Raw genomic sequence first — 23,934 nt, forward strand, 5'->3', positions numbered from 1 at the left:
AAGACATGAAACCATCTCCTCTCTAGACATTATCCATCCTTCACAATCAAAGTCAACCTCTTCCATTTCTAGACCGAGTCAAACCAAACCAAACCAAACCAAACCACTCTCCTACCCTCACCACCAAAAATGGAAAACTACCTCCCAGGTCCATCTTCCCCCTTCACTTCCCCCCCCCCCCAATAAACCAATCCATTCTTCCATCCCTTCCATCAGAAACAAAAGACCAGACAGACCGCCAACTAACACCGGCCACAGAATACCTCCACCCGCTAACCCAACACCCAACCCTCCAAACCCTCACCCGCCTCCTCCCACCCTCCTGGGCCTTCGCCTGGCCACCCACCCTCACCACAATCCCCTCCCTCGCAGCCCTCCGCTCAGACTACCTCACGCCGTACCTGGTCAACCCGCTCGCCGCGCTCCTCTCCTCCTCCACCCCAGACCTCATCTCCGTCCTGCTCCTGCTGCTCATCCTGTTCGTGTCGCTGAAGATCCTGGACTATGCGCGCCGTGTCGTCATGTTCTGGGTGCGTGTGGTCGTGCGCGTGCTCTTCTGGGGAAGTGTGCTCGGTGCTGCGGCGTATGTGTATGCGGTGGGGTGGGAGAGGGCGGCGAGGGATTTCGGGTGGTTGGTGGGGGTCGTTTGGGGGTTTGGGGGGGATTTTTTGGAGGGTGCGCAGGGGCAGGGGCAGGGGCAGGCGCAAGTGCCGGTGCAGAAGGGGTATGGGTATGGGGGCTTTGAAGGGAGGAGAGGGGGGAGGGTGACGCGGTGATTTTTTTTCTTTTCTTTTTTATATCGGTGTTTTTGGTGCGTTGGGCTTGGAAGGGCCATGCTACGTTATGATTATGAGACTCGTGATTTCATCTTGTTCATTGTTTTTTGGTTCTGGTATCGTATAGTGACTGTGTGATCGTAGCTGTAGGCGTAGTTAGACCTGTGGTCGAGCGACCGGAGCTGGAGCCAGGCCTGGCTCGGGCTCTGACTCTGACTCTGACTCTGACTCGGGCATGGCTGTGGTATGTACGCCGTGCGGTAGTCACGGCGAGTCCGCTGCTGACGCCGATTTTTCGATTCAAGTCGCAACTCATATCGGGATCGATTCCCATGACAGACGCATCTGCTCGCTGCAACGTCTTTCGGTTGTTTGGATAGGGGGGTTTGGCAATGCCCATTTCGTTTGTGTGTCCATCACTCCTCGAAATCCACCTCCTGCTCGTCCTGCGGCTCCCTCGGCTCCTGCGCCTCGTGGAACTGAATCGCGTCGTCGATATGGCTCAGGACCGCAGCCACGCTATCCTCATCCTGCACGTCCAGCTTGAGGAACGAGACCATGCTGAAGTCGTCAATCAGCTGGCCCACCGCGCGGTTCAGCCGCTTGAACGACCCCCCGCTCAACACCGTCTCCGTGCTACTGGGGTCGCCCTCGACCGTCTCTTCCGCCGCGGCCCCGTCCTCATCCTCGTCCTGCAGCTGCTGCATATCAACGTTGACGAATCGCTTCAGCTCCTTCCGCGACACCATATCCCGCACCTGGTCCATCTTGCTCAGGATGTTCACATGCGGCATCTCCAGCATCAGCATGGCCGACATGGCGCTCAGCGTGCCCGCGAAAAACTTAGCCTTGTCCACCACAAAGGTGCTCTCGAGGAGGTACGCGGCGCACAGGTTGATGTTCAGCGGGCCCTGCCGCGACAGATACTCCACCAGCGACGGCAGCAGCGGGATGTGCGTGTACAGCTCGATTTGGCCCGGCATGTCGAAGATGATCAGGTACTCCTCGCTCAGCGGATCGAGCGCCTGCGACAGAAAATCGAGGTTCTGTAGCAGGAACTCGAAGCAGTAGATCAGGCCGCCGTTGGGGCCGAGCTCCAGCTCCTCCATAACATCTTCGAGGGTGATCAACTCGCGGATGTCCAGGTCCGGCTCGTAGTTGAATCTTTCGGCGGCTGGGTCAAGGTTCACGTAGAAGCAACTGCGGCGCGTATTTTGAAGCTGCTGGATGATGGCGCTGCAAAAGGTGGTTTTCCCGGCACCGGCGGGGCCCATTACCAGCACGCCAAACTTCGACATTATTTTCTGTTCTTTTTCTTATTCTTTTTTTTTTTCCTGTGAGATTTTTTTTGGCCCCTAGGCTTATATCGGATAAAGATTTTATCGCAGCCTAGTCGCAATACGCGGAGGTACGAGCGTGATTGCAGCTAAGTACCTTGGGTACCCGGGTTAGTACGTACTCCGTAGATAGGCAATAATAGGTGATAGTAGGAGGTTGTCGTTCCAACTCCGATGATTCGTTCATCCAACACGGCTGAGGTTTTGGCAGTCGCAACAGGCTGACTGTACAGCGGTCAGCTATTCAAACGATCCTTGTCACTGCAAAGGAAACGAATTGGCGTACGGAGTAGAATTAACGAGTCTGGTCTCTTCTCTGGTTGCTCCTCTGGTGCCTCGATCCTTTCGGACTTCGGTAGAAAAAGTGAGAGCACGAAGCGGGCAGGTGTGTTTTCTGCCGGATCTCACCGCCGGAGCAAGATGGCGCCATCGGGGCCTCATTAATACGGCCAAAATCCCCTCCTCGTTTTCTCTTTTTCCCCTCCTCAACAGTCAAATTCCCCCCTTTACTACTTGTATCATTTATTCCTCCCTCCTCCTACTCCTCCTCCTCCTCCTCCTCCCCACCCGCCTCTACTACATATCTTCCATTCCCTCCCTCCTTTTGTCTTCTTTCTTCCTTTCTCCCCCTAATCCACACATCTCTCATTCACAATGGGCAGCGTCGCTAAGTCCAACACTTTCCTCTTCACCTCCGAGTCCGTCGGCGAGGGTCACCCTGATAAGATTGCGTGAGTGTTTCCTGCTTTGTGACATAGGTGTCCTATAGTGAAGAAAGTCTTGCAATTCTTAGAACTAACAATTGAATAGTGATCAGGTCTCGGATGCTATTCTCGATGCCTGCCTTGCTGAGGATCCTCTCTCCAAGGTACAATCTCTCCCCTTGCACCCCTCAAAAAAAAAAATTTCCTCCCTTCTATTGGGCCGGTCCCGGTCCCGCCCGAATTTTTGCCCATGCCAGAACCAATATTTGTTAACAACCAATGCAGGTTGCTTGTGAGACTGCTACCAAGACTGGTATGTTGCCAATTGGCGTTCCTGTCCATTCCTTGTGGAAATAAATTCCATGCTAACCGACCATCAACAGGTATGATCATGGTTTTCGGTGAAATTACCACCAAGGCCAGACTCGACTACCAGGCTGTCATCCGTGGCGCTATCAAGGACATCGGTTACGATGACTCCGAGAAGGGCTTCGACTACAAGACTTGCAACGTTCTTGTCGCCATTGAGCAGCAGTCTCCCGATATTGCTCAGGGTCTCCACTACGATGAGGCCCTTGAGAAGCTCGGTGCTGGTGACCAGGGTATCATGTTCGGTTATGCCACCGATGAGACCCCTGAGCTCCTGCCCCTGACCATCCTCCTTTCCCACAAGCTCAACTCTGCCATGAAGGAGGCCCGTAACGACGGTTCCATCCCTTGGCTCCGTCCCGACACCAAGACCCAGGTCACCGTTGAGTACGCTCACGACGGCGGTGCTGTCAAGCCCGTCCGTGTTGACACTGTTGTCGTCTCTGCCCAGCACAGCGACGATGTTACCACTGAGGAGCTCCGTAACGTCATCAAGGAGAAGATCGTCAAGAAGGTCATCCCCGCTGAGCTGCTCGATGACCGCACCGTCTACCACATCCAGCCCTCTGGTCGCTTTGTCATCGGTGGTCCTCAGGGTGATGCCGGTCTCACCGGCCGTAAGATCATCGTCGACACCTACGGTGGCTGGGGTGCCCACGGCGGTGGTGCTTTCTCCGGAAAGGATTACTCCAAGGTCGATCGTTCCGCCGCCTATGTTGGCCGCTGGATCGCCAAGTCCCTGGTCAACGCCGGCCTTGCCCGCCGTGTCCTCGTCCAGCTCTCCTACGCCATTGGTGTCGCTGAGCCCCTCTCCATCTTCGTTGAGACCTACGGTACCTCCGAGAAGTCTTCGGACGAGCTCGTCGAGATCATCCGCAACAACTTCGACCTCCGCCCTGGTGTCATTGTCAAGGAGCTCGACCTTGCCAAGCCCATCTACTTCCAGACCGCCAAGAACGGTCACTTCACCAACCAGAGCTTCTCCTGGGAGAAGCCCAAGGCTCTCAAGTTCTAAGCGTGCCCGCTTCTGCGATGGCCGCATAGAACTTGTTTCTTGTTCTTGACGAATGTGATGATTTTGCTTTGTTTTCAACAACTCAAAGCATGAGAGCATAGACATACTTCGAAAAAGCTTTGTTGTTTGGATTCTTATGTTTCGTTTGTTTTTTTATATTTGCATGGTCGCCTGCACTCGGAAAGAGGCGGGTTTGGGCGAGGATAAATTCAACATGATACCACTTTCTTCTGTTGGGAAGGGATGTTTTCGGCGTTTCTGGGAGCGAAAGTCTTCAACACATGTCTCCTCCGGGCTTGACATCTATCAGACTACGAGCGCTATCTAGATAGATCAATCCGTGACACATGGTTTCGTGTGGTCCGGACGATGTCTTCGAGACGGAGGACTACTTGGTGGCTTGTTGGAAGGAGCTTGGTCTTCTTTCACGGCCGCATGCTAATCTAAACATTAGCTATATAGAGTAATGACAACGATACTTCTACTCAATTCTCCTAGTAGCTACAGTTCAATTGTGTCTTGATGGATCTGAATGATCCGAACCATTCGAATTCTGTGAAGGGAGTTGTAATGTTACCCAAAGAGGAAATTGTGACGCGTCCAATATCTGTGTATTCTGGGGACGAAGATACATGCAATGCGTGTATGGGTCAAATCTCCTCCTGCACCTACACAACACTAAACAATCTCTGGTTGAAGAGTATTCGATATTTCTCCTTTCACACTGTGTCATCTGAAGGTCTTCAAGTAGTGAAGGCATTCCGCCAGTTGTCGCTGCAACGAAACGCGTGACGGACGCCAAGCCTTGCCGTCGCGACAAAACGCCATGAAGGAGTTTCTTCCCCACCACCACCAGTACTTGACGAACTTCAGACACAACTACGCAGTAAGAATTGGTTCGAGCGGGTGATCATAGTCTATACCATTCTCTGTGCTGATTCTGCAATCGATCAATCCTTCCCTCCTAGCGTACAATGCATGATTCTCGATAAACGCGTCCATGGCCTCGCGTGGATCCTCCGGCGTCCTCGAAACCCTCAGTTCAGCTTCGCTGAACAGAATCCATGATCTCTCGAGCTCTCATCCCCCCTTGAAGAAACGCAAGACATACCACGCAGCTGCAGGGGAGCTATCACGACAGACAATCAGCATCCGGGTGAGTTGCAACGACTCAAATCTCTCCCCCAGCTTTCCGCACTCTAATCTAACGCTCTCCGGTCATTTGGCAGGCCCACGCCGCAGCTTTATCAGACGAACCATACCTCCTCGAACCCATCGCCGTCGTCCCGCGCTCCCGAGTCCCCTTCTCATGGCTCGATTCTCCCGCCGCGTCCTCGCAGCTCCAGAGCGGCAGTCTGTTCGTCGCCAACGTCCCTGTGCTAGAGGATGGGTTGCAGGACCGGACGGAGCCGTGTGTGCTGGCGGTGCGGCTGCTGTCAGATGGGGACCTGTATATCATTGAGCGGGTCAAGAGGGGCATCTATGCGCTTTCGAAGTTGGTCCGGGGCGTGGACGAGGGAGATATCTTTGTTGCGGTCAAAGGATGGAACCCGTCTGCGTGTGCACAGAACGGTTCATGCGAGCTGCCAGTTGGAGCAGGGCATGGGGCGGAGTGGTGGGAGCTGGCGCGGATCGACGACCCCACGGCGGATACTCCGGTGCCCAAGCGGGCGCGGTTCGATGTTTCTCTCGTGTTTGACCAAGCCTCGGTTGATGTCGTTGGCGGGGGTGCAAAGCTCGCGTCTATGGACAGTCGGATGCACTCCATGGCTCCTCCTTCCTTGGCTCTGGATCTAAGCTGCAGCTCTGATGTTGCGGTGCCCTTTGTATTGAATGGACCTCAGGACAACGATGGCGACGTATTTGGGGACATTGTTGCCCGAGACGATACGCAGGCGACGGAACCGCCACTGTCGCCGCAGGAGCTGCTGGATGCTATGCGGGATCAGTACTTACAAGCCCTCTACATCTCCAAGGTGTGTGAAACCCGTCCCTTGAATTTGATGGTTTCTAACATGTTCTAGACGTCTGTGGCATACTTCGCCAAAGGCCCTCTGGCGCGTTGCCGTGCTGCCTTCCAGCCCATCGAGTCGAGTTCTACAAGCACAGGGGATCTCGCGGGGTATTACCGAGAAGCTATTCTGGCCGCGAAGAAGATGGATTTGAAATACCGCGAGACTCTACCTTCGACGATCCGTGATGTTCTCCTGAGTATATCGGAAGACGAATTAAAACAAGCGAGGAAACGCAAGAGCAAGAAGAAGAAGCTGGGAAAGAATGGGCTCTATCCGGAAGAGGAGGGGTTCGTTCGCAAGTGGTGGAAAGACCGAGTTCTGACGGACAATGGGTTTCCGGCGGCGGAGTCGTCCCGGGAAGCAGAGCTGAAGAAACATGTTGCTGACTTGCGACTACGCGAAACGCAGTTGCAGGTTCTGCTCATTCTAGAGACACTGGCCCTGGAGGCCACAGTCACTGAGGAGCCAAAGAGCAGCGACACTGCCGACCAGCCATTAGACGCACCCAAGACTAAGCTTAAAAAAAAATCTCAGGATCTGGACGTGCTGCTTGAGCTCCATCTTGATCGGTTGTGTATCTGGCATGCCGTTAGTACTGGCGACAGCGTGATGGCGGATTCAGCCCGGTCCTTTGACAGCGAAACCGGCAGGAAGGTGGAGAGCGATGCTGTTCGGGACTTCTGCACTGAGGTCATCATTCCATTTTATGCTTCACGTCTGCCGGACAGATGCAAGGTGATTACTCGCAAGCTCGGTGTCTCAGGCATATCGCCCATCACGAAGCAGTCGCACACAAAAAAGACATCTCGTGGTGAAGCTGGAAAACCAGTCGAGCGCTCGTCGACGCAGAGAAATCCCCGACGGTCTCTGCAGCGGGTACTTACCGATCAGCAAACAGCCTCGCAGAAACGCCAGCCCTCTCTGGGCCGATCCAACACGGTACCCTCGCAGCTGGACGCCAAGCGCGAGTCGGTGGAGCCGTTGCTGCCTATGCTCAGCACCAGCGTGAGAGGGGGGATCCAGAAGGCAAAACGGGCGGAGAACCGCGAAGTCGATCTAAATGCTGTCACTCGCCAGCACGAAGCCAAACTCCGGAAGGTTCAAATGCTGATGGAGCAGAAGAAAGAGCTGGATGCGGCGATCAACGCGCTGCGGAAGCCAAACCGAGAACTTGTGGCGAAGGATATCGCCGAGGACGCGGACAAGCGGACATCGAGTGGCAGTTCGAGAAAACCTAAGAACCCGGTGCGCAACCCGTTCGGACAGGGTGTGCAGGTCATGGCCACTCCCCGGGGCCACCGCAAGAAGGACGCTTTGCCTGCGCTGCCGCGGAGTCTGGTCCGGCCGTCCGTAAGCAAGAATGGATCTTCACCGTTTGGAGATCCGCAAGTTGTTCCTGCGTCTGTCACTCGTCCGAGTTTCCTATCAAAAGCGTCTGCGCCTGGGTCTCTGGCTCTGCCCTTTGACACAAATCAACATGATCACGGTGCGGTGCAGGAGACGCCGTCTCGGCGGCCTGCGCCTTCGATGGTGCTGATGGACGCGACCGAGGCGTCTCCGGGGATCGCGAAGAATCTCTTCCGCGTCCCTCAGCGGCCCGAGCCCCGGTCTACAGACTCCGACATTGCGCCATCCACGCCGGTATCGCGATGCATATTTTCCAACCCTCTCCCACCCGCGGAACTCAAACCGTCGACGGTGATGGAGACTCCGCCGAGGCCGCCCAGCGTGCCGGCCTTCCTCATGGGGACTGGCCCTCCAGCCTCCCCGGCAGCGATCCTCACGACGCCGGTGAAGGGGGCAGCTGCTAGGTTAGCGGTGCCGACTGTCTCAGCGGTGCCGGTGACGCCGGAGAAGTCGATCTACGCGCAGCTGGGATGGGATGAGGATGAACTTGCCTGATTTTTGTGTCATTAGCGGGCGTTATCATTTGTGGAGCATAGCGGTGTTGGAAATTAGTTTCTCAACCATTCTTTTATCAATATTAATTATGGAATTATGACAGATATAAAGTATTCATTGATTTCAACCCTCCCACACTGTGAGTAGTTCCGCACAACTGACAGTTGGCAAGTCTGGTAGACAGTAGATAGTAGATAGTAGATAGTAGATAGTAGATTAGCAGATATTACTACTATCCGTAAACTCTATCTATATCCCGAACCTAGAAACCCTTTGTTCTGCGTAGAACCTTTTCCAAGACCAAGACCAAGACCACCCCCGCATTTCCACACAAGACTTTGTTTCAAGTACTCCGTTAACGAGGTCAACTTCAGGCTCAACCTGTCTGTACTCTGTAGGTACTCTGTAGGTACTCTGTAGGTACTTTGTAGATACTTTGTACTCTGTCAGTCTGTCCCCGGTACCGAAATCCACCCAGCGTCAATCCATCCAATCCCTCCATGACCATGAGTCCGTAGTCCGTACACCGTAGTGTACAGAGTACAAAAGATGATTGATTGATGGGGAAACCCCCCATCCCATCCCATCCCATCCCATCCCCATCTCCATAACACAAGGAAAAGGAAAGAATTCGGTCTTCGGGGGAGGGGGGGGGGGGGGGGCGGAGTGACTAGTGAGTCTCGGCTCAGTCTGGTAGTCGTGTCAACTGGGATGTACGGAGTAGTAACTTAGTAAGTACCAACTAAGTACAGGGTGGTCTACAGGTGAGGTAAGGAAGACGACGACGACGATGACGATGACGATGACGATGAACTCGGTCCTGACTGACTTTTGACTCTTGATTCTTGCCTCTTGTCTCTGAGACCTGAGTTGTACTAAACTACTAAACTACTAGACTACTACACTACTAGTAGTATCAGTAGATAGAGTTCGAGAGAGTAAGCAACGAAGCGTATGGACTATGGAGTATGGACTATGAGTATGGACTAACTATCCGTAGTAACTACGGACTACGGAGTACGGAGGATTGTGGAGGAGGCCGATCAGTGGAGTCGGAGGCAGCTTGGCGCGGGCGAGAAGTGCGCGTTCGGGGGTTCTCGTGACTTGACTTTTACTTGTGAGTTGTGGCCCTGTGGGTATTATTAGTGAGCGGAGTTCGTTCACAGTGCCGACTTCCGACTCTCTTGTAAGTTGTACACTGTAGGAATGTGGAGGATATGTGTGTCAGATTTTCTGATTTTTATTGCTGATTATTTAAATATTTTAATGTATAATATGGGTAGATATATATGCCCATAGCAGTGATAGTACTAAGATACATCCTGAATTGAATTGGATTGAATTGAACATAAAACTCCGACCACGATTGCCTCATCAAGAGGATCGATTTGCTGGCTTGCTTGCGACCCATTTTGTTGATAGAAAAGAAATCGTAACGTCGTAACTTCGTCATTAAGTAGGTTAGGGGGGTAGGTAGTCGAAGTAGTGTGGTGATGAGGCTGAGGTTGCGGAATTAAGGTTTCTTTGTTGAGTTCCTGTCGTCACGCCGGTTGTGTCGAAGGGGAGAGGTGAGATGTGGGAATTAAAAAAATAAAAGAAAGGGACAAGAGTAGAGAGATGATGAGGTAGTGAGGACGAGGAATCAACCGGCAATGCGAACAGGGAGACACGGTCCCCTCGCCGGCCAAAAGTTCTTCATCTGTACGGTTTTTTCGAGACAACTGCGGCCCTTTTCAAGCAGACCTTCTTTCTCTGGCGACGGTGTGGTGTTGGATGATGTGGTTGTTGTCGACTCTGGCACATCGACATGAGCGACGGCCACCTCAAAACTCACATGGAGCTTTGTCTGCTCCTTGTTCTCCGGCTCCACCGACGCGTTAATCTCGGCGCTCGTGACAGTGTTCGTGGTCTTGGACTCTTCAATCTTGATTTCTGCTGCCTCCTTCTCTTCCTCCTCCTCTTCCTCTTCCTCGGACTCAGAGTCCTCGAGGTCAAACGAGTTGATGCGGGAGGTCATATCGCGCTGCGCCCACTCCATGGAGGTGCAATGGAGACGGAAGTGGCCGAGACATCGGCGGATGTCCGGGTCCGGGGCCGTGGCCTCGCGGGCGAGTTTTTGTTTGGAGAGGGTGGTGAGCTTGAAGGGAAGCGAGGACTTGTCGGCCAGCGGGGGCCAGCGTTTATTCATGGACGAGGTAGTGGTGAGGGTAACGGCCATGATACGGTGATGGGGATCTTGGCGGTACTTCCGGGGTCAATTGGCGATTTGATTGTTCACAGTGGCCAGTTTGAGATAAGATTGTGAATTGTATATGGTGAAGATATTGTGGGGGATGGGTGAGATTTGAGATATAGCCTCTATAATGTGCGGGGAGTGGTCTGATGGTAATGGATTCCTTGATTTCCCGACTTGTATGATGTCGAGAGTACGGTACTATGCGTCAGACTCGGACGAGTAGATCAGGTGATGTCATGGAAGTGGCAAGAGATATAAAGGTTCGGGGATTGAGTTGGAAGACGGGGTGAAGATGAGGATATTAGAGTTCTTATGCTTTAGATGAGATGTATCTGATGGTAGAGAGCATCCCAGGGGGGAGAAAGAGAATAGTTTTTTTGGAGGGGATGGGGGTGGGAGGGATTGAAGAGCCCAAGATTTATACGGGAGAGTGTAGCGGAAGACCCAAAACAGACAAACCGGACAGAACTCCATTGAAAAAAAAAAAAAAAAAAAAAAAAAAAAAAAAAGGTGTGATCGGGTAAATTCTGCTTGCGGTTGATCCCCAGAGTCTAGAACCGTGCATGCTCACCACCCATGGTCTGGTCAGCAGTAGTTAAGGTAACGTACTGTAGTTAGTACTTGGGTCTATTATTATTGTGTTTTTCCTGACAAATGGATTTATTGATTCTATTGTTTCTTTTTTTTATCCGAAATTGAAGATGATTTTTCTCCATTTACTCCATACAGGATTCACACATTATGATTTACTTGTTATTTGTTTTTCTTCAATCCCATATTATTACTGTACAGTGTACTCTGTAGATAGATACTCGGTAGTACAGTCATAGACTCGTAGACTCGTAGGATCTCTTTGTATCCACCTGCAAAATCAAGTTTGGCAGCTGACCATGGAGTGGGGCTGCAAGGGCTCGGCCATCCATGGATTCTTTCACTTTCCTCAAACTAGCGCAATTCTACAGAGCACAGACTACAGAGTATTCTTTTTTTTTTTCACCTGGCAACCATTGCTGACCGGTAGTGGCTAGGCTCTTGGCCTACTCTTACTCTGTAGGTAATGCTATTATGCTGCATACATTGGACAACTGGTTGCTGCATGGCGTGGTCAAAATGCGGAGTAACTTTTGCCAATCCTCCTAGAGAAGTACTCTGTAGTTATCTGGATAGAATAAATAAAATAAAATCATAAATATAAATAGATAATATATCAATATCCTAAACTCCACTGTTCATATGATTCTGTTGATCTGTTCATGTTCACACTTCACAAGCATGTGGAATCTTCCTTGAACCCCTAAAGTAAGGTACGTACGCAGTGGGCCACCGAAGGGCACTGAAAAAATCTTCTTGTTGGCTGGATTTTGTGGGGTTATGCTTGTATGCAAGTTGCAGGTGGTCTAGCCCGGTAGTTCGAGTTGCCGTTTATAGAGTATAGCCATTGTTGCAAGTTGCAACAATCCATTTCTTCTTGATATCTTCTGCTACTGTACAAACTTATGGTTTTTGATTATTATTCCATAGTTGTCCATAGTTATCTATGATATATCACTTTCGATATTTTTGGTGTATCTTGTCATGTTGCCTTAACCGTGACAGTGTGCTGACTGATGAGTGGTTAGGGCTCTGACCGAGTTCCATTACTCATTATGGAGGGGGTTATTACGGAGTAGTCTGGCCAGCCCGGTGAGTCTCCCGGGACTCTTATCGTTGGTCTTAGTAAACAAAATGAACAATCAATTACCCATCATGATCCATATCCGAACAGCATGTGCAACTGTTCTTAAAAATCAATAATAATGCTTGAAATCTGATATTATTGCTGGTGAAAACCGGGCCGAGAGCAATATCAAGTTCAAAACTCGTATATACATGGCAATCGATCGGTTAGGATTGACAAAAACCAAAAGATCACCCACTCGGCCGAATTCAGCCCTGGGTCAATTGCCAAATAACTGAATAAGTCATCTATCGGATGTTCGAATCGCATCTTCAACTTCCCCAGTCTATCAGCCAACATTCGCAGAATAAGGTTTGCATGGTTATTTTGGCTACGAGTTTATTGTCTGATCTAATCATCATACTCATACTCATGGTCCGCCCACGCCACCGGCTTCTACCGAACTCAACCGTGTTGAGGTCATAGAAACAAGCTACCAGGGTCAAGTTTGCAGCACTCTGTATTCGCCACAGCTGGGAATTAAGGTGATGGATGACATGACGCCCTTTTTATCCGGTCCGTGGAACCCACTGCTTGGACTTTGGACTGTCGGAGCTGTCAGGACTCGGAGGCAATACCCTTAGGGTCTATGGTGGTTGCGCGCATCATTCGTGTGCCTACTGGTTGCTTTTGTTCTTTCCTCTCGAGTGGTGTTGCGACTGGTCCTTGGATGGTTGCGGGGTGAGGGTATTCGGAATTCTTTCCGGTTAGATCCAGCTTGCGAGTGCGAGTGCTATCAATCGCTGCCGATTCAACATAAGTGGATGGTCAGCTGCTGGTCGGACCGTTGCGTCTATGAGGACAGACAGGCTGCTTGTCAGGCTGGTTCGAATAGGGCATTTGACTAGACCTATCGTATCGAAGATCACTCCGTATGGAGTTGGATGAGAAAGACGACATTATACGGACCGTTGATACTGTGAACGACTGTGGTCTGCTGGATCAGTACTCTCGACCATTCAATTCAAGTATCTGGTTGTTTTGAATGGACTGAAACAAAATGGCTTTGAGTCGGTGATCACTCCCCAACAAAGTCCAGTTCGTCTCTCATGACTCGGATCACTCGGAGATTTTCCCGATCAGACTCTATAATCCGCAGTCTACAGTCTTCAACAGCAAGTCCCAGCTGAAATCCCTCCAATGGCCCAGCTCAAATACAGAACAAGATTTCGTACAGGAAGGTCATACAACCGGTTAATGGTGCGACACAGCGCCAGACGTGGAATGTATGTACGGCCGCGTGCACGGTCCTGATCGACCCTAGTTCCCGCTCCAAGTGACCATCGAGCCGACGGGCTGTGAGGGTCATCTGCCAGTATCGATCGGATGGCTGGACACACTGGTTGGGCTACTGGACCGCGGGGTGGCTATTCATGATGGAGATCATCCGAAGCTTAGGTTGCAATGGGTTGTGTGTGCGACTGCGACTGATCGCGCTGCACGCCCGTTGGGCACTGCTACAGTACGTGATGTTGCACGGCTGCTCAACTCTATCCTGTAGGAATGGATATTGAACAAAGTGGTTCAGTGGGCCAGAGATAGAGCCATGAGTCTGGAGTCTATCTCCAGCGAACTAACAGATACCATACAAGACAAATAGGTAATATATATCCCGAACGACAACAGCCTAGCCGAGACGCCTCTCCTCGTCGGCTAGGTAGGCTGCATGAATGTCTTGTAATAGTTCTGGAACGGGAAAGGCGCGAGACGAACTTTTCCCTCGTAGAAGCGCTTACGGAGCGGAGAATGAGATGTCGTCCGTCGGCAAGTCACCTAATGGACAATCACACGATATGGATAGGTGGGCAGTAGGTACGATGTAGATAGATAGACAAGGACGAACTGAAGGGATGGAATGGCAGACTGACGCCACCTATGAGAGATTCTTCCCCGTCTTGTGTTTTCAACCACGCGCTGCTTATCTTTTACCCCTCTATTCATGCCAACTGCCCGGTCGATTGAGATCTGGACTAGAACTGTGGAATAGATATCAGAGCCAATTAAGACATGATCATCAGAAGTATTGCCTGTTCTTGCGTGTTAGATGGACTGATTGACATGTAACCGCGACTGAGGCGTGAGTCATGGACCAGTAGATATATCCCAGAAGATAGACTAATATAGCCTTATAGATCAAGCGACCCAACCGACTCCGATTTGCTTGTGTCAATCCTTCACTTCTTGACTCGAGACTCGGGGCTGGTTTAGACGCCAGCAGATGGGCTACTGCAAGTAGGTATCTTGCAGAAGGTAGATCGCGGGTTCTTATTGGGGGGATATACCCTGTTGTCGTCTGTCGATGTGGAGGAGATGGACTGGGAGGGATGTTTTTCGCGTGATCAGGCGAGTGGTGAACTCTCTGGCCAGTGGGTTCTGCACGGAGGCTTGGACTCTATCCGAGACATTCCTCGACGTCTGGAGGTATGTTTCCCTCTATTTGATATTTGTCTACTGCATCAATATCTCCTCAGGTGTTTTTGAGTATAGGTACCACTAGGTACATACCTAGTAAATAATAGGTGATGATAACCTGTTGCTCACTTGTTCTGCATGACCACGGATTCGCCCGGTTGGAGGGTGATCCGAGGCCCAGCAGCCAATGGGAGCCCATGTGGCGCCGCCTTCCCGCTGGCTGACTGCATTGTGCATTTCATTATTAATTACTAGGTACTATACGTAGTACTCCGTAGTCTAGGTACACTCTACACTGTTAACTGTAGTGGCTTTACCCCTCCCTAAATAGACCTAAGGACGGTAGGTTGAGCATTCGAGGTACCTACTACTACCTACCTTACTAGTATTATAACCTCCAATAGAGTAGGTATCTAGCTGCTACCTAATATCAGTCGTTGTACTATATCTCATACCATTACATACCTACCTACCGTCTTGCTCTTATGCAGCAGGCAGGTTTGGTCACACTCCCACTCCCTAATCACGTCCCCCTGATCGTTCCGAAATCTTGGTGGTTGGTAGTGAGGATTAGCAGAGATTGCCATTTCTGTGATTTGAAGACATCAAGCCTTAAGCCATCTTTCATTTGTGATAAGCCCAGATGTCGTTGCTTAAGGTTGATGGTTGTTGCTGCATACAGAACCTTTAAGACTGGTATCTTCCATACTGCGGACAAGCCTCCTGTGGCGGTGTCACCAGCCACAGGCGTAACAAGTAATACAGAGACGCTCCAATCAACAGGACTCACCGCCTTGGTTCTTCTCACTCGACGGTCCTTCAATTTTCCCCCTCTTTTTGCTCCTTTTTCCCATACCGGTATTCAGTGGTCACAAAACCTAACAAAACCAAACCAAACCAAACCAAACCTGCATGCGCGTCCGTGATCACCAATTCTCACTCACTCGCAACTGACGACTTGGACTTTCTCTCTCGTCCTCGACCTCCACCAAACAACAACAACATCAGATCCCCTTCCCCCCTCCCCCCATATCACACACATCACACCAGTCCAGTCCAGGATTAACTTCGTTTTGCTTTCGTGGCAGCTTCTCCTTCTCTCCCCCTTCTCCATCATCCCACTGCAGCTGCCAACTCACTTGCGCTATCCCTCCCGTCTTCGGGCGTTCCGTCGTCTCAACACCCTCTCTATCTCGCACGCTCTCTCTCTCGCTTGCTTGCTTGCTTGCTTGCTCACTTACTCGCTCTCGCTTCTCTCTTTCGCTCGTCCCGACGCGCCCCCAAACGGCCCTGCTGACGGTCGTTTCTTGTCCCTTTCCTTGGCCCGCCATGTATGGCACATCCCACTCATCCGTCTCCGCCCCGATGAATGGTATCGCTGGAGAGCTTGTCGATGGGTCGGGAACTATCAACCCTGCCGCGTTGAATAATAACTCTGGTATGCCATCTCCCCGTCCTTTGGTTGAAAAAAAAAAAAAAAAAAAAAAAGAAAGAAAAGAAAAAAGCAAAACAACAAAAAAATAAAAAAAAAATAATAAAAAATAAACCAAAATACAATCTTCCTGTCGTCTTCTTTTTTTCTTTATCTTTTTTGTCTTCTCCCCCCACTTTGTATACATGGAGGTCGCGGTCTTCATGGTTCTCTTCCTGCTCACCATGTCATGTCCGTCCATCGCGCGACATCCTCCAAACTGACCCCCTCTTGCTAGTTGCAGTTGCTCTTCCAACCCCAGCCTATGGTGGAACAGCATCGGCCGTGCCTGCAGCGTCAATAGCGACCACCCCAAGTCTCCTCCCCCCGCGTGGTATCAAGCGCAGTCGAACCCCCGACCAACGCGCAAACCCACGCGTGGATGGTGATCATGACGACGGTATGTGCGCGTCGCAGCTCTCTCCAGGCTGGTGGGTTTGGGGGGAGCTGTCGAGCCGCTTCGTCTCACCATCACTCTTTATATATATATATTTTTTTTCTTTTTTCGTCTCTGTCATCGCGGGCACTCGTTCTCTTTGTTTTTTTTTTTTTTTTTTTTTTTTTTTTTTTTTTTTAATCAGTATGATGAAACCATCTTCGCTAATATAATCTTAAAGCAGATGAACATGGCCGGCGGAAACGAGGTCGGCCTCCTAAGTCTTATCGACCCTCCACCGCATCAACCGACAACCAACAGTCGCCCTCCAGCACTACCTCACAGACGCCTCGAATGCAGTCTCAATCACTACCCCAAACCCACGTGAATGCGTCCCCCGCACAGGCATCTCCTTCCGAGAAGACTACGCCGACCAAGACCACCGTCATCAAAGCGCTCCCGACGGTTCGCGACCACACCACCGATCAACTGAACGATGAAGGGGACGAGTACATTCCGAAGGAGTTCGACGAAGCCGGTGAGAAAAAAGTCGATGCCATGGGTTACCCTCAAGGTGGCCGCGAATTCAAATGCCGCACGTTCCGGGTACCACTCCGTGGCAACAAGCTCTTCATGCTGGCCACCGAGTGTGCACGAGTTCTCGGCTACCGTGATTCATACCTCTTGTTCAACAAAAACCGGTCCCTTCACAAGATCATCGCGTCACAGATCGAAAAGGACGATCTCATTCAGCAAGACGTCCTTCCGTATTCCTACCGCTCGCGCCAGATCGCCATTGTCTCCGCCAAATCCATCTTTCGGCAGTTCGGCAGCAGGGTGGTGGTGAATGGACGGCGCGTGCGCGACGACTACTGGGAGAGCAAAGCGCGCAAGCAGGGCTTCACGGAAGACGATCTGGCCGGCGAGAAGCGTCCCGGGGCCTCCAAGGCGCGAGACCTGGCTGCTGCAGAAGCGGCTAGTGCGGCGAGCTTGCTGCCGGCTCTTGCGCACGGCGATGTTATCTATAGTAATGCGCTGGAGGGTATGCCGCACAGCTTACCGATGGGGCCCTCGTCATCGGTCTCATTGGCGCCGCTTTCATTGATTCACATGGCCACCACCACCGACGACCCTCGACTGCGGGAGTACAACAGCATGCCACGTCCCCGCCAGGAGCTGACGGGCCAGCCGTTTCAAGATCGAACCCAGCCGAGTTCAGCAGCCGAGATCCTCAATCAAGCCTCCCACACAGCCGACTTCAACAAGATCCTTAGCTCGCAGCGCAGTTTTCGCCAGAAGGGGCTGGAAGAGTTTTATGCGAGACAACGCGAGATTCCGTCGTCTGGCGATACGTCACAACCTGGCCAGCTAGACGCCGCCGCTTCGGTCTCGCAACCCTTGCAATCTCCCCAGATGGCTGCTACCGGAATGATCAACTCCACACAGCCGCAAGCCATGCTTCCAACACAGACGCCCATAATGGCTGGTCAGGCCAGTTTCCAAGCGCCTGTCGCGCACCATCAGGGTCCCGTCGCGCAGTCCCCCGTTCAGGCCATGCCTGCGGTGCGACCCAACTTGATGCACCAGCGATCGAACCCAGCCTTGTCCGGAGGCACCCCCCAACCCCCCAACTCGTACGGGTACCCAGCGCAGCAGCAGATGTGGGGCCAGCCACCTCCGCCTCCACAGCAATCACCCTTGTCTGCCTCTGGTGCGCAGGGTGTCGGGATGCCGCAGTACGCTGCTCAGATGCATGCTCCACAGCAGTCTCCCTCCCCCCTGGCGCATGCGGTCCAGGGACAGCACCATCCCTCCCAATCGCCACGTAACCAAGCCCGTCCGTCGGTGTCTCAGATGCCGCAAGCCTACCAGCTCCACCATCCACAGGCCCCTCAACCACAGGGCATGCCGATGGGATACCCAGGAGGCGCGACTCCATACAACGTCCAAGCTGCGCGAGCCTTGTACCCGTCAACACAAGGTCCAGGTGGGCAACCATACTTGGCAGCAAACCCACAGCAGCAAGGTATGGCAATGGGAATGGGTGCTGGGGGCGCCATTCAGGGCTGGCCGCCGAGCGGGCCCATGCAACCCGGTCAGCCTCAGGCGGGCCAATCAGGCACTCCCTTGGGAGGTTGGTCGGGCTATTAGTGCAGGAAAGGAGCGATCAAGAGGAAACCAACAACGAAAGTCACATCCGAGAAATGACAGTGGAAGGTTGTGCTCATATTTTATCTTACGGCCGGCGTTTTCCAGATTTGGCGTTCACGAAGATCATACGGTGTTGGAAGGAGGGTGTTGGGTGTTGGGTGTTGGTGTTGGTTGTTGTGTTCTATATCATCTTTTCACCAATATTTTTCTGTGTCTCTCTGTCTCGCGCACTCTCTCTCACTCAACTAACACAGTTTCATGCCATTTCCTATCACATTTGGCACATGATCCAAGGGTTCATATCTAATGATAATCTGCGCATTTTCCCAACTGTTGTTTTTTATACCCGCTGTTATACCCGATTGTGTTTGTCTTGCTGGATCTTATGCAACTGTCAAAGTCATATGGGTTTTCTTTTTTCCTTTCTTCTCTTTATATCAGGGGTTTGAGCATCGTTCTCTGCGCTGCTTTTGCTTTTCACTCATAGATGGACTGCACTGGACTGGTCTGGGTCTTGTCTGGTCTTGTTTTATGTTTCATTCTATTCTCTTCTCGTCGTGTCTTCTTGCCTGCCCCCCTTTTTTTCCAACTTTTTTTTTTATGTCTACGTCCATGTTATGTTGATGAATCTCATATCCATACATCTATTATTTGTCTCTGTTCCGTTCTGCCCGGTCTGGTCTGGCCAGCCACGGCGCTCCCTTTGTGGGCGGACCACACTGGGCTGGGTCTGATTTGTGATGAAGCAAGCAAGCGCTTTGTGTCTATAGCCATTTGAGTCGAGTCGAGTTGAGTTATACCAAACACCCGGGGCCCAATTTGATATATTCCCCCTTTCGCCCCCCACCCCCCATCTGACATCTATACAAGTGTTCGTAGGAGTTGGCGTCTTGATGAACTACTCAGCAGATTCCTAGTGGAAAGAGAGAATTGATCAAGTAAGGAGCGGCGAGCCGCTTCGTCCATATTATGTATATTACGTGGTTGGGATAGTTAGATAGAGAGAGAGATAGTACGTGACAGTGTGAGCCTCCAAATATGTATGATAAAACAAGGAAAAGAAAAACCCAAATCCAAATCGCTCCCAGAATCCATATGCAAAAGATAAAAAAAAAAGATAACCAAAGAGACAAGAAGGATAATCGATGTTCGATTTTGCCCAAAAAAAGTTTGCTCGAACGACCGCGAGACAACATCGGCCGTTGGAATGCGGAAATGCTCAAGAGTGTACGGAGTATAGTATAGACAAGGCTTCCCGGGTATGTTCGATATCCTCAATGTGGAAACAGCACGGTATAGGATCGGAAGCCATGGTATATGGTAAAGAGGAATTTGCTTCAGATTGACACGGGGGTTAAGGACGACGCAGGCACGGTTTAGTTTTGAAAATTGTGTGGCGTCGAGTTGGCCGCAAAGGTGTACGCCTTGGGTTTCTGCGACGGCAGCTGCTGGGCCACGAACCGATGGGCTTCCTGTTGTTCAGGGAACTCCTGGATGGAGAACTCGATTGACCGCGCATCCTCGGCCCCCGAATCGGTCACCATGTGCATGTCGATGTCCTTGGTAGAGAACACTGGCCCGTTGTCCACGCTCCTGTCCACGGCCTCGTATGACACCGACGACATGTCAATGTGGCAGCGGCTGGGGTAGGATTGCTCTGGCGAAGGCATGGAGGTCGACTCGGCCCAGCTCCTCCCTGTCAAGGAAGCCCCGTCGCAGGGCGGATACTCGGGGAAGGTCGTGTAGTGAGCAGGAGCGGACATGGGGGGAGCCACGCCGTGGTATGAGTAAGACGACATCATATCCACCGCCAACGGTGTGGCGGGGGGTGACGCAATATTGATCTGCATGGGTTGGGATGTGGGGAAGAGTTGGCTGGTAGGCTGCGCCGACAGGCAGTAACCCCCGTCGGACGGAGTGGTAGGAATCAGGTGATGAAGGTCTTCGGGAGTCAGTGGGGTGGGAGGAGCCAAGCCGGTTGTGACTGCAGGCTGAAGCATGTTCGACATCTCGGTTTTGCTATTCAACGCGCCTGCTTCCGCGAAGGAAGACAGGCTGAACGGCGACCGCTGAGCGGCTGATGCCTTTCTTACCCCAGCGTACCGAGAGCTAAGACTCTGCGCAGACTTGGATTGCCGCACTCCATGGGCAACGCCGGTATTTGGAAGCCTCGTAGTCGGTGACATGGCAGATGGACCAGCCAGCATGGACGACGATCGCGAAGTGCCAATGGCCGCGGGCCGTGGTCGCTTTCTCCGAGAGGCAAGGTCGAGCTCTTTGCCGGCCTCTCTCCATGATGTTGACCGGCTGTCCGACTGTGACAAGGCATGGGGGGAGCCAGTAGTATCAATACCGATCCCTTGCAACGTGGCGACAAGCTCCTCGGAGGATTCCCGCCGCGACAGCTCCGACTTGACAGAATAATGGATTGTCCCGTATGACGATCCAACAATGTCAATGGGTGCACGGTGGCCAGGCATGGTTTCGGCCGACGTTGTCAGTTGATTCGTCCACTCTTCCCCATGGCTGACAGCTGTCGAGGAATACGATGACGCATTCAGATCTGAATAACCATAAGGCTCTTGGGCGCTGCGGGAAGTCCAGGACAACGAAGAATCCTTGGCGCTCTCCCATCCGGAAAAGGGGGTGTTGAGAGTACTGTGGCTGCTCTCGGTATCGTCGTGGTCATGGGCCCGAGAACTCGCAGAATAGGTCGTCGGAGACACTGATCCGCTGCTGTTCTCTTCGCCCCGTTCCCGCTCGCATTCTGTAGAGTATTGGTCACGAGCTGCAACAGCGGCGTTGAGGGCCCTTTGCAATGAGGCAAAGGTTGCCTCTCGGGCAGACTCACTCCTGGTTTTCTGATGCTTTGCACGAGATGAAGACGAGGCTTTCTTCTGCTCCGGTATACTTGACTCGGATGTCTGCTTGGTGCTAATGACTCTTTCTGTCTTCTCTCCTTTAGGTGTCTGAAGAGCCTGTTCCGAGTCTGATGTGTTATCGGCACCCTCTGTTTTGCCCCGTGCGGCTTCCTCAGCCTCAGCCTTGGCCTTTTGCATCCGCTCAAACTCCTCTTGTCTCTTTTGCTGCTTTGCTTTGGCTCGACGGTTCTGGAACCAATTCTGTTGGGGGTTGTCAGCCAAACAGCGTACATGAAAAGGGAAAGGGATCCCTGATCAGTTCAGTTAGAAGGGGACAACTGACAGCAACACGGGGTAAGCTCAGGTTAGTCTGAGCCGCCAATTGACGTTTGACATTGCTGCTTGGTTTCGGGTGAGCCTGGAACTGTGCTTCCAGAGTCTCCACCTGCTCCTTGGTTAATCTTGGCCGAGACAGGTTCTCAGCGTATTCTTCATAGTCCATGATCGGCTGGTGATAGTAGTCGACCATTTCAAATGGGGCATGAGAATACAGATAGCCGTCCATCGGGTGCATCATGGCTGGATGTGCCATTGCCTGTTCATAGGCGATAGACTGATCGAGGGGAACGGCAGGATGTCCGCCGAAGGCGTATGGATGATGGAGATAGTTCATTGTGTGTGATGGGAGTGGGCAGGAAGTTGAGGTAGTCTCGATAGAAGGATAGGGGAGAAGATAGTCGGGACCGGGTGGGACGAGGAAACTCGAACAACTTGATGCCAAGATAGCGACAGCTGTGAGGTCGAAGTAAGTCTCTCAATTCATGGACGAGGGTTGTTTGGATTAGGTGTAGCAGTGGTTTGAACGGACAATTGGAGGTCTTTGTGTATCTGAATGGCAAGAGAGAGAGAGAGAGAGAGTGTGTGTGTGTGTGTGAAAGTGAGTGAGTAACTGGTAGCTGGGAAAGTAGCTGTTGGAAGTACTATATAGGGAGAGCGCGCGAGGCAGATAAATATGAATGAATGACGGTATGCGGATGACAGAAAAGGAAAAAGAAGGGAGTGAATTAAGTAAAGTAAAATAGTAGTTATAAAAAAAATAATAATAATAATAATAACCACAACAAAAAATAGAATCTAAAAAATTCAAAAGAGGGAAAAAGAAAATAGTGAGAGAGGGTAAACAGTACAGAGTACAGTAGTTCGAATAGACAGAAATGGGAAAAAGGGAGAGACTGGAGTGAGTGTGGAAGAGAGGAAGAGAGAGAGAGAGAGAGAGAGAGAGAGAGAGAGAAGGACAAAAAGGAAAAAGGGACAGATGGAGGCCAAGTCGAAACTACTGTAAAGGATTGACGGGTCGAAGAGGAGGAACAGACAGACAGACAGACAGACAAGACAAGACATCAAAACCGTATTCTTTTTTTATTTTTATTATTTTTATTTTTATGATTGGAGGGGGCAAAAGGATCCTCAAGTGGTGGATTCGCTGCAGTAGTGAGAGAAAATTGGCGGCGGCAGCAGGGGCAGAAGGGTGTGGAGGGAGCTGCAGTGATTGGCTGATGGCTCTTCGGGCGAGGATTTGGAGTTTTGGACATTTGGTATCAGCGCCGTATTTACCGCCCGCTTGGGTGATCGGGGAACTTGGTACAGCTCCCGCAGGTTTAGTACTAGTATTCTTGTGTGGACGGCCAGATGAAAATTGTCGAACCCCGTCAATACCGAGTATCTCTGGATATGACGTTTCTCCCCGGGTACGGAGAAGATACGGTATGTGCATAGGTAATCAGGCTTCCCAACACTAAGCGTCTTCTCTTTCCTGGTAATGGAAAAAGACGCTTCCCAATTTGATCCGTGCTATCAACTATTATCAAGAAAAGTCAGCCTAGAAGTATAAATTGTTTTCTTTTACTCAGGTACAATGTACATAGGTACCAACTATTCCGTAGAGGAATAAAGTATGGTGCCTGGAGATAAGGTACGATTACTGAACCATGGTTTGTTACCATACTTTTCTGTCAGAACGGGTATGAGATTCAGGTACCGTACCAAACGCCATGACAGGACCCGGTTTTGACTTTTGTGACCCAGAGTTCAGGCGGATTGACGGTATTTCCATCCGCGCGGTTCTAGGGGGTGGCGGCCTGGGCACAATCAATCGTATATGAGCAATGGAGACAGGAGGGTTCTGGAAGAGTCAGTCACATTGTCACAACTCATATCTGATGAGGTGTTGGTGTTGTCAGAAAGTACCAACTATCCTTGAAGGTTCGGTTAGGTTGGCATGGCATGGCATTGGGGCTGGTAAGGGCCATGTGAAGTGGTAGGACTGTAGGAGGGTTCTTCAATTTGGATTCTTCTCAACACCTGCAACGATGAGCTCTTACCACCGCTGATGCCTATGCAATATGCATCCATGCAGTCCTTATGCATGGTGGATCCTTGAACAAACATCCCTAGGTGGGATACTCCAGATGCTGTTCATGCGCCTTTGTGTCTTGCTTTTTCTATCTACTGTAGTCTGGATTGTGATGGAATAGGAGAACACAGTCTGCTTTGTTTGGCCTCAGGATCATGGCCAGGATCATCCCACCTCCC

The 23,934-nt window shown here is 51.4% G+C and overlaps 8 protein-coding genes across 8 annotated transcripts, besides 30 other annotated features; 4 read left to right on the plus strand and 4 right to left on the minus strand.

Annotated features, from left to right (window-relative positions):
- The first annotated feature begins 79 nt into the window (after positions 1–79).
- Positions 80–105: a microsatellite.
- Positions 80–106: a microsatellite.
- A 23-nt stretch (positions 107–129) lies between these two features.
- Positions 130–1,156, plus strand: ACLA_024880 (uncharacterized protein; the record flags this gene model as incomplete). The annotated part of the gene is made up of 3 exons (XM_001269197.1): positions 130–148; positions 259–583; positions 937–1,156. The coding sequence occupies 3 exons, from the start codon at positions 130–132 to the stop codon at positions 1,154–1,156; spliced, it is 564 nt and encodes a 187-aa protein (XP_001269198.1).
- Positions 981–1,006: a microsatellite.
- A 36-nt stretch (positions 1,157–1,192) lies between the features above and the next one.
- Positions 1,193–2,074, minus strand: ACLA_024890 (putative signal sequence-binding GTPase GPN3; the record flags this gene model as incomplete). The annotated part of the gene is made up of 1 exon (XM_001269198.1): positions 1,193–2,074. One exon carries the CDS (start codon positions 2,072–2,074, stop codon positions 1,193–1,195), a length of 882 nt encoding a protein of 293 aa, XP_001269199.1.
- Positions 2,075–2,639: 565 nt separating this feature from the next.
- Positions 2,640–2,675: a microsatellite.
- Positions 2,645–2,676: a microsatellite.
- Positions 2,677–2,767: 91 nt separating this feature from the next.
- ACLA_024900 (S-adenosylmethionine synthetase) lies at positions 2,768–4,201 on the plus strand (the record flags this gene model as incomplete). The annotated part of the gene is made up of 4 exons (XM_001269199.1): positions 2,768–2,844; positions 2,924–2,981; positions 3,103–3,130; positions 3,201–4,201. The coding sequence occupies 4 exons, from the start codon at positions 2,768–2,770 to the stop codon at positions 4,199–4,201; spliced, it is 1,164 nt and encodes a 387-aa protein (XP_001269200.1).
- Positions 4,202–5,201: 1,000 nt separating this feature from the next.
- Positions 5,202–8,118, plus strand: ACLA_024910 (uncharacterized protein; the record flags this gene model as incomplete). The annotated part of the gene is made up of 3 exons (XM_001269200.1): positions 5,202–5,357; positions 5,431–6,177; positions 6,226–8,118. The coding sequence occupies 3 exons, from the start codon at positions 5,202–5,204 to the stop codon at positions 8,116–8,118; spliced, it is 2,796 nt and encodes a 931-aa protein (XP_001269201.1).
- A 176-nt stretch (positions 8,119–8,294) lies between these two features.
- Positions 8,295–8,334: a microsatellite.
- Positions 8,335–8,505: 171 nt separating this feature from the next.
- Positions 8,506–8,558: a microsatellite.
- A 132-nt stretch (positions 8,559–8,690) lies between these two features.
- Positions 8,691–8,717: a microsatellite.
- Positions 8,691–8,718: a microsatellite.
- A 177-nt stretch (positions 8,719–8,895) lies between these two features.
- Positions 8,896–8,930: a microsatellite.
- Positions 8,899–8,929: a microsatellite.
- A 61-nt stretch (positions 8,931–8,991) lies between the features above and the next one.
- Positions 8,992–9,027: a microsatellite.
- A 43-nt stretch (positions 9,028–9,070) lies between these two features.
- Positions 9,071–9,106: a microsatellite.
- A 335-nt stretch (positions 9,107–9,441) lies between these two features.
- Positions 9,442–9,465: a microsatellite.
- Positions 9,466–9,760: 295 nt separating this feature from the next.
- ACLA_024920 (uncharacterized protein) lies at positions 9,761–10,336 on the minus strand (the record flags this gene model as incomplete). Its single annotated transcript, XM_001269201.1, has 1 exon — positions 9,761–10,336. One exon carries the CDS (start codon positions 10,334–10,336, stop codon positions 9,761–9,763), a length of 576 nt encoding a protein of 191 aa, XP_001269202.1.
- Positions 10,057–10,090: a microsatellite.
- A 494-nt stretch (positions 10,337–10,830) lies between the features above and the next one.
- Positions 10,831–10,862: a microsatellite.
- Positions 10,831–10,863: a microsatellite.
- Positions 10,864–15,357: 4,494 nt separating this feature from the next.
- Positions 15,358–15,391: a microsatellite.
- Positions 15,358–15,392: a microsatellite.
- Positions 15,393–15,691: 299 nt separating this feature from the next.
- Positions 15,692–15,729: a microsatellite.
- Positions 15,730–15,812: 83 nt separating this feature from the next.
- ACLA_024930 (putative nuclear localization protein) lies at positions 15,813–18,481 on the plus strand (the record flags this gene model as incomplete). Its single annotated transcript, XM_001269202.1, has 3 exons — positions 15,813–15,921; positions 16,193–16,354; positions 16,575–18,481. The coding sequence occupies 3 exons, from the start codon at positions 15,813–15,815 to the stop codon at positions 18,479–18,481; spliced, it is 2,178 nt and encodes a 725-aa protein (XP_001269203.1).
- Positions 15,949–16,024: a microsatellite.
- Positions 15,949–16,029: a microsatellite.
- Positions 16,485–16,529: a microsatellite.
- Positions 16,494–16,528: a microsatellite.
- Positions 18,482–18,623: 142 nt separating the features above from the next.
- Positions 18,624–18,657: a microsatellite.
- A 1,200-nt stretch (positions 18,658–19,857) lies between these two features.
- Positions 19,858–22,015, minus strand: ACLA_024940 (homeobox domain-containing protein; the record flags this gene model as incomplete). The annotated part of the gene is made up of 2 exons (XM_001269203.1): positions 19,858–21,603; positions 21,686–22,015. 2 exons carry the CDS (start codon positions 22,013–22,015, stop codon positions 19,858–19,860), a joined length of 2,076 nt encoding a protein of 691 aa, XP_001269204.1.
- Positions 22,016–22,240: 225 nt separating this feature from the next.
- Positions 22,241–22,260: a microsatellite.
- Positions 22,261–22,419: 159 nt separating this feature from the next.
- Positions 22,420–22,457: a microsatellite.
- A 133-nt stretch (positions 22,458–22,590) lies between these two features.
- Positions 22,591–22,632: a microsatellite.
- Positions 22,591–22,633: a microsatellite.
- Positions 22,634–22,709: 76 nt separating this feature from the next.
- Positions 22,710–22,732: a microsatellite.
- An 820-nt stretch (positions 22,733–23,552) lies between these two features.
- On the minus strand, positions 23,553–23,769 carry ACLA_024950 (uncharacterized protein; the record flags this gene model as incomplete). Its single annotated transcript, XM_001269204.1, has 2 exons — positions 23,553–23,665; positions 23,724–23,769. The coding sequence occupies 2 exons, from the start codon at positions 23,767–23,769 to the stop codon at positions 23,553–23,555; spliced, it is 159 nt and encodes a 52-aa protein (XP_001269205.1).
- Between the last annotated feature and the right edge of the window lie 165 nt (positions 23,770–23,934).

This window comes from Aspergillus clavatus, genomic scaffold (assembly GCF_000002715.2).
Source record: "Aspergillus clavatus NRRL 1 1099423829805 genomic scaffold, whole genome shotgun sequence".
Taxonomy (NCBI): domain Eukaryota; kingdom Fungi; phylum Ascomycota; class Eurotiomycetes; order Eurotiales; family Aspergillaceae; genus Aspergillus; species Aspergillus clavatus.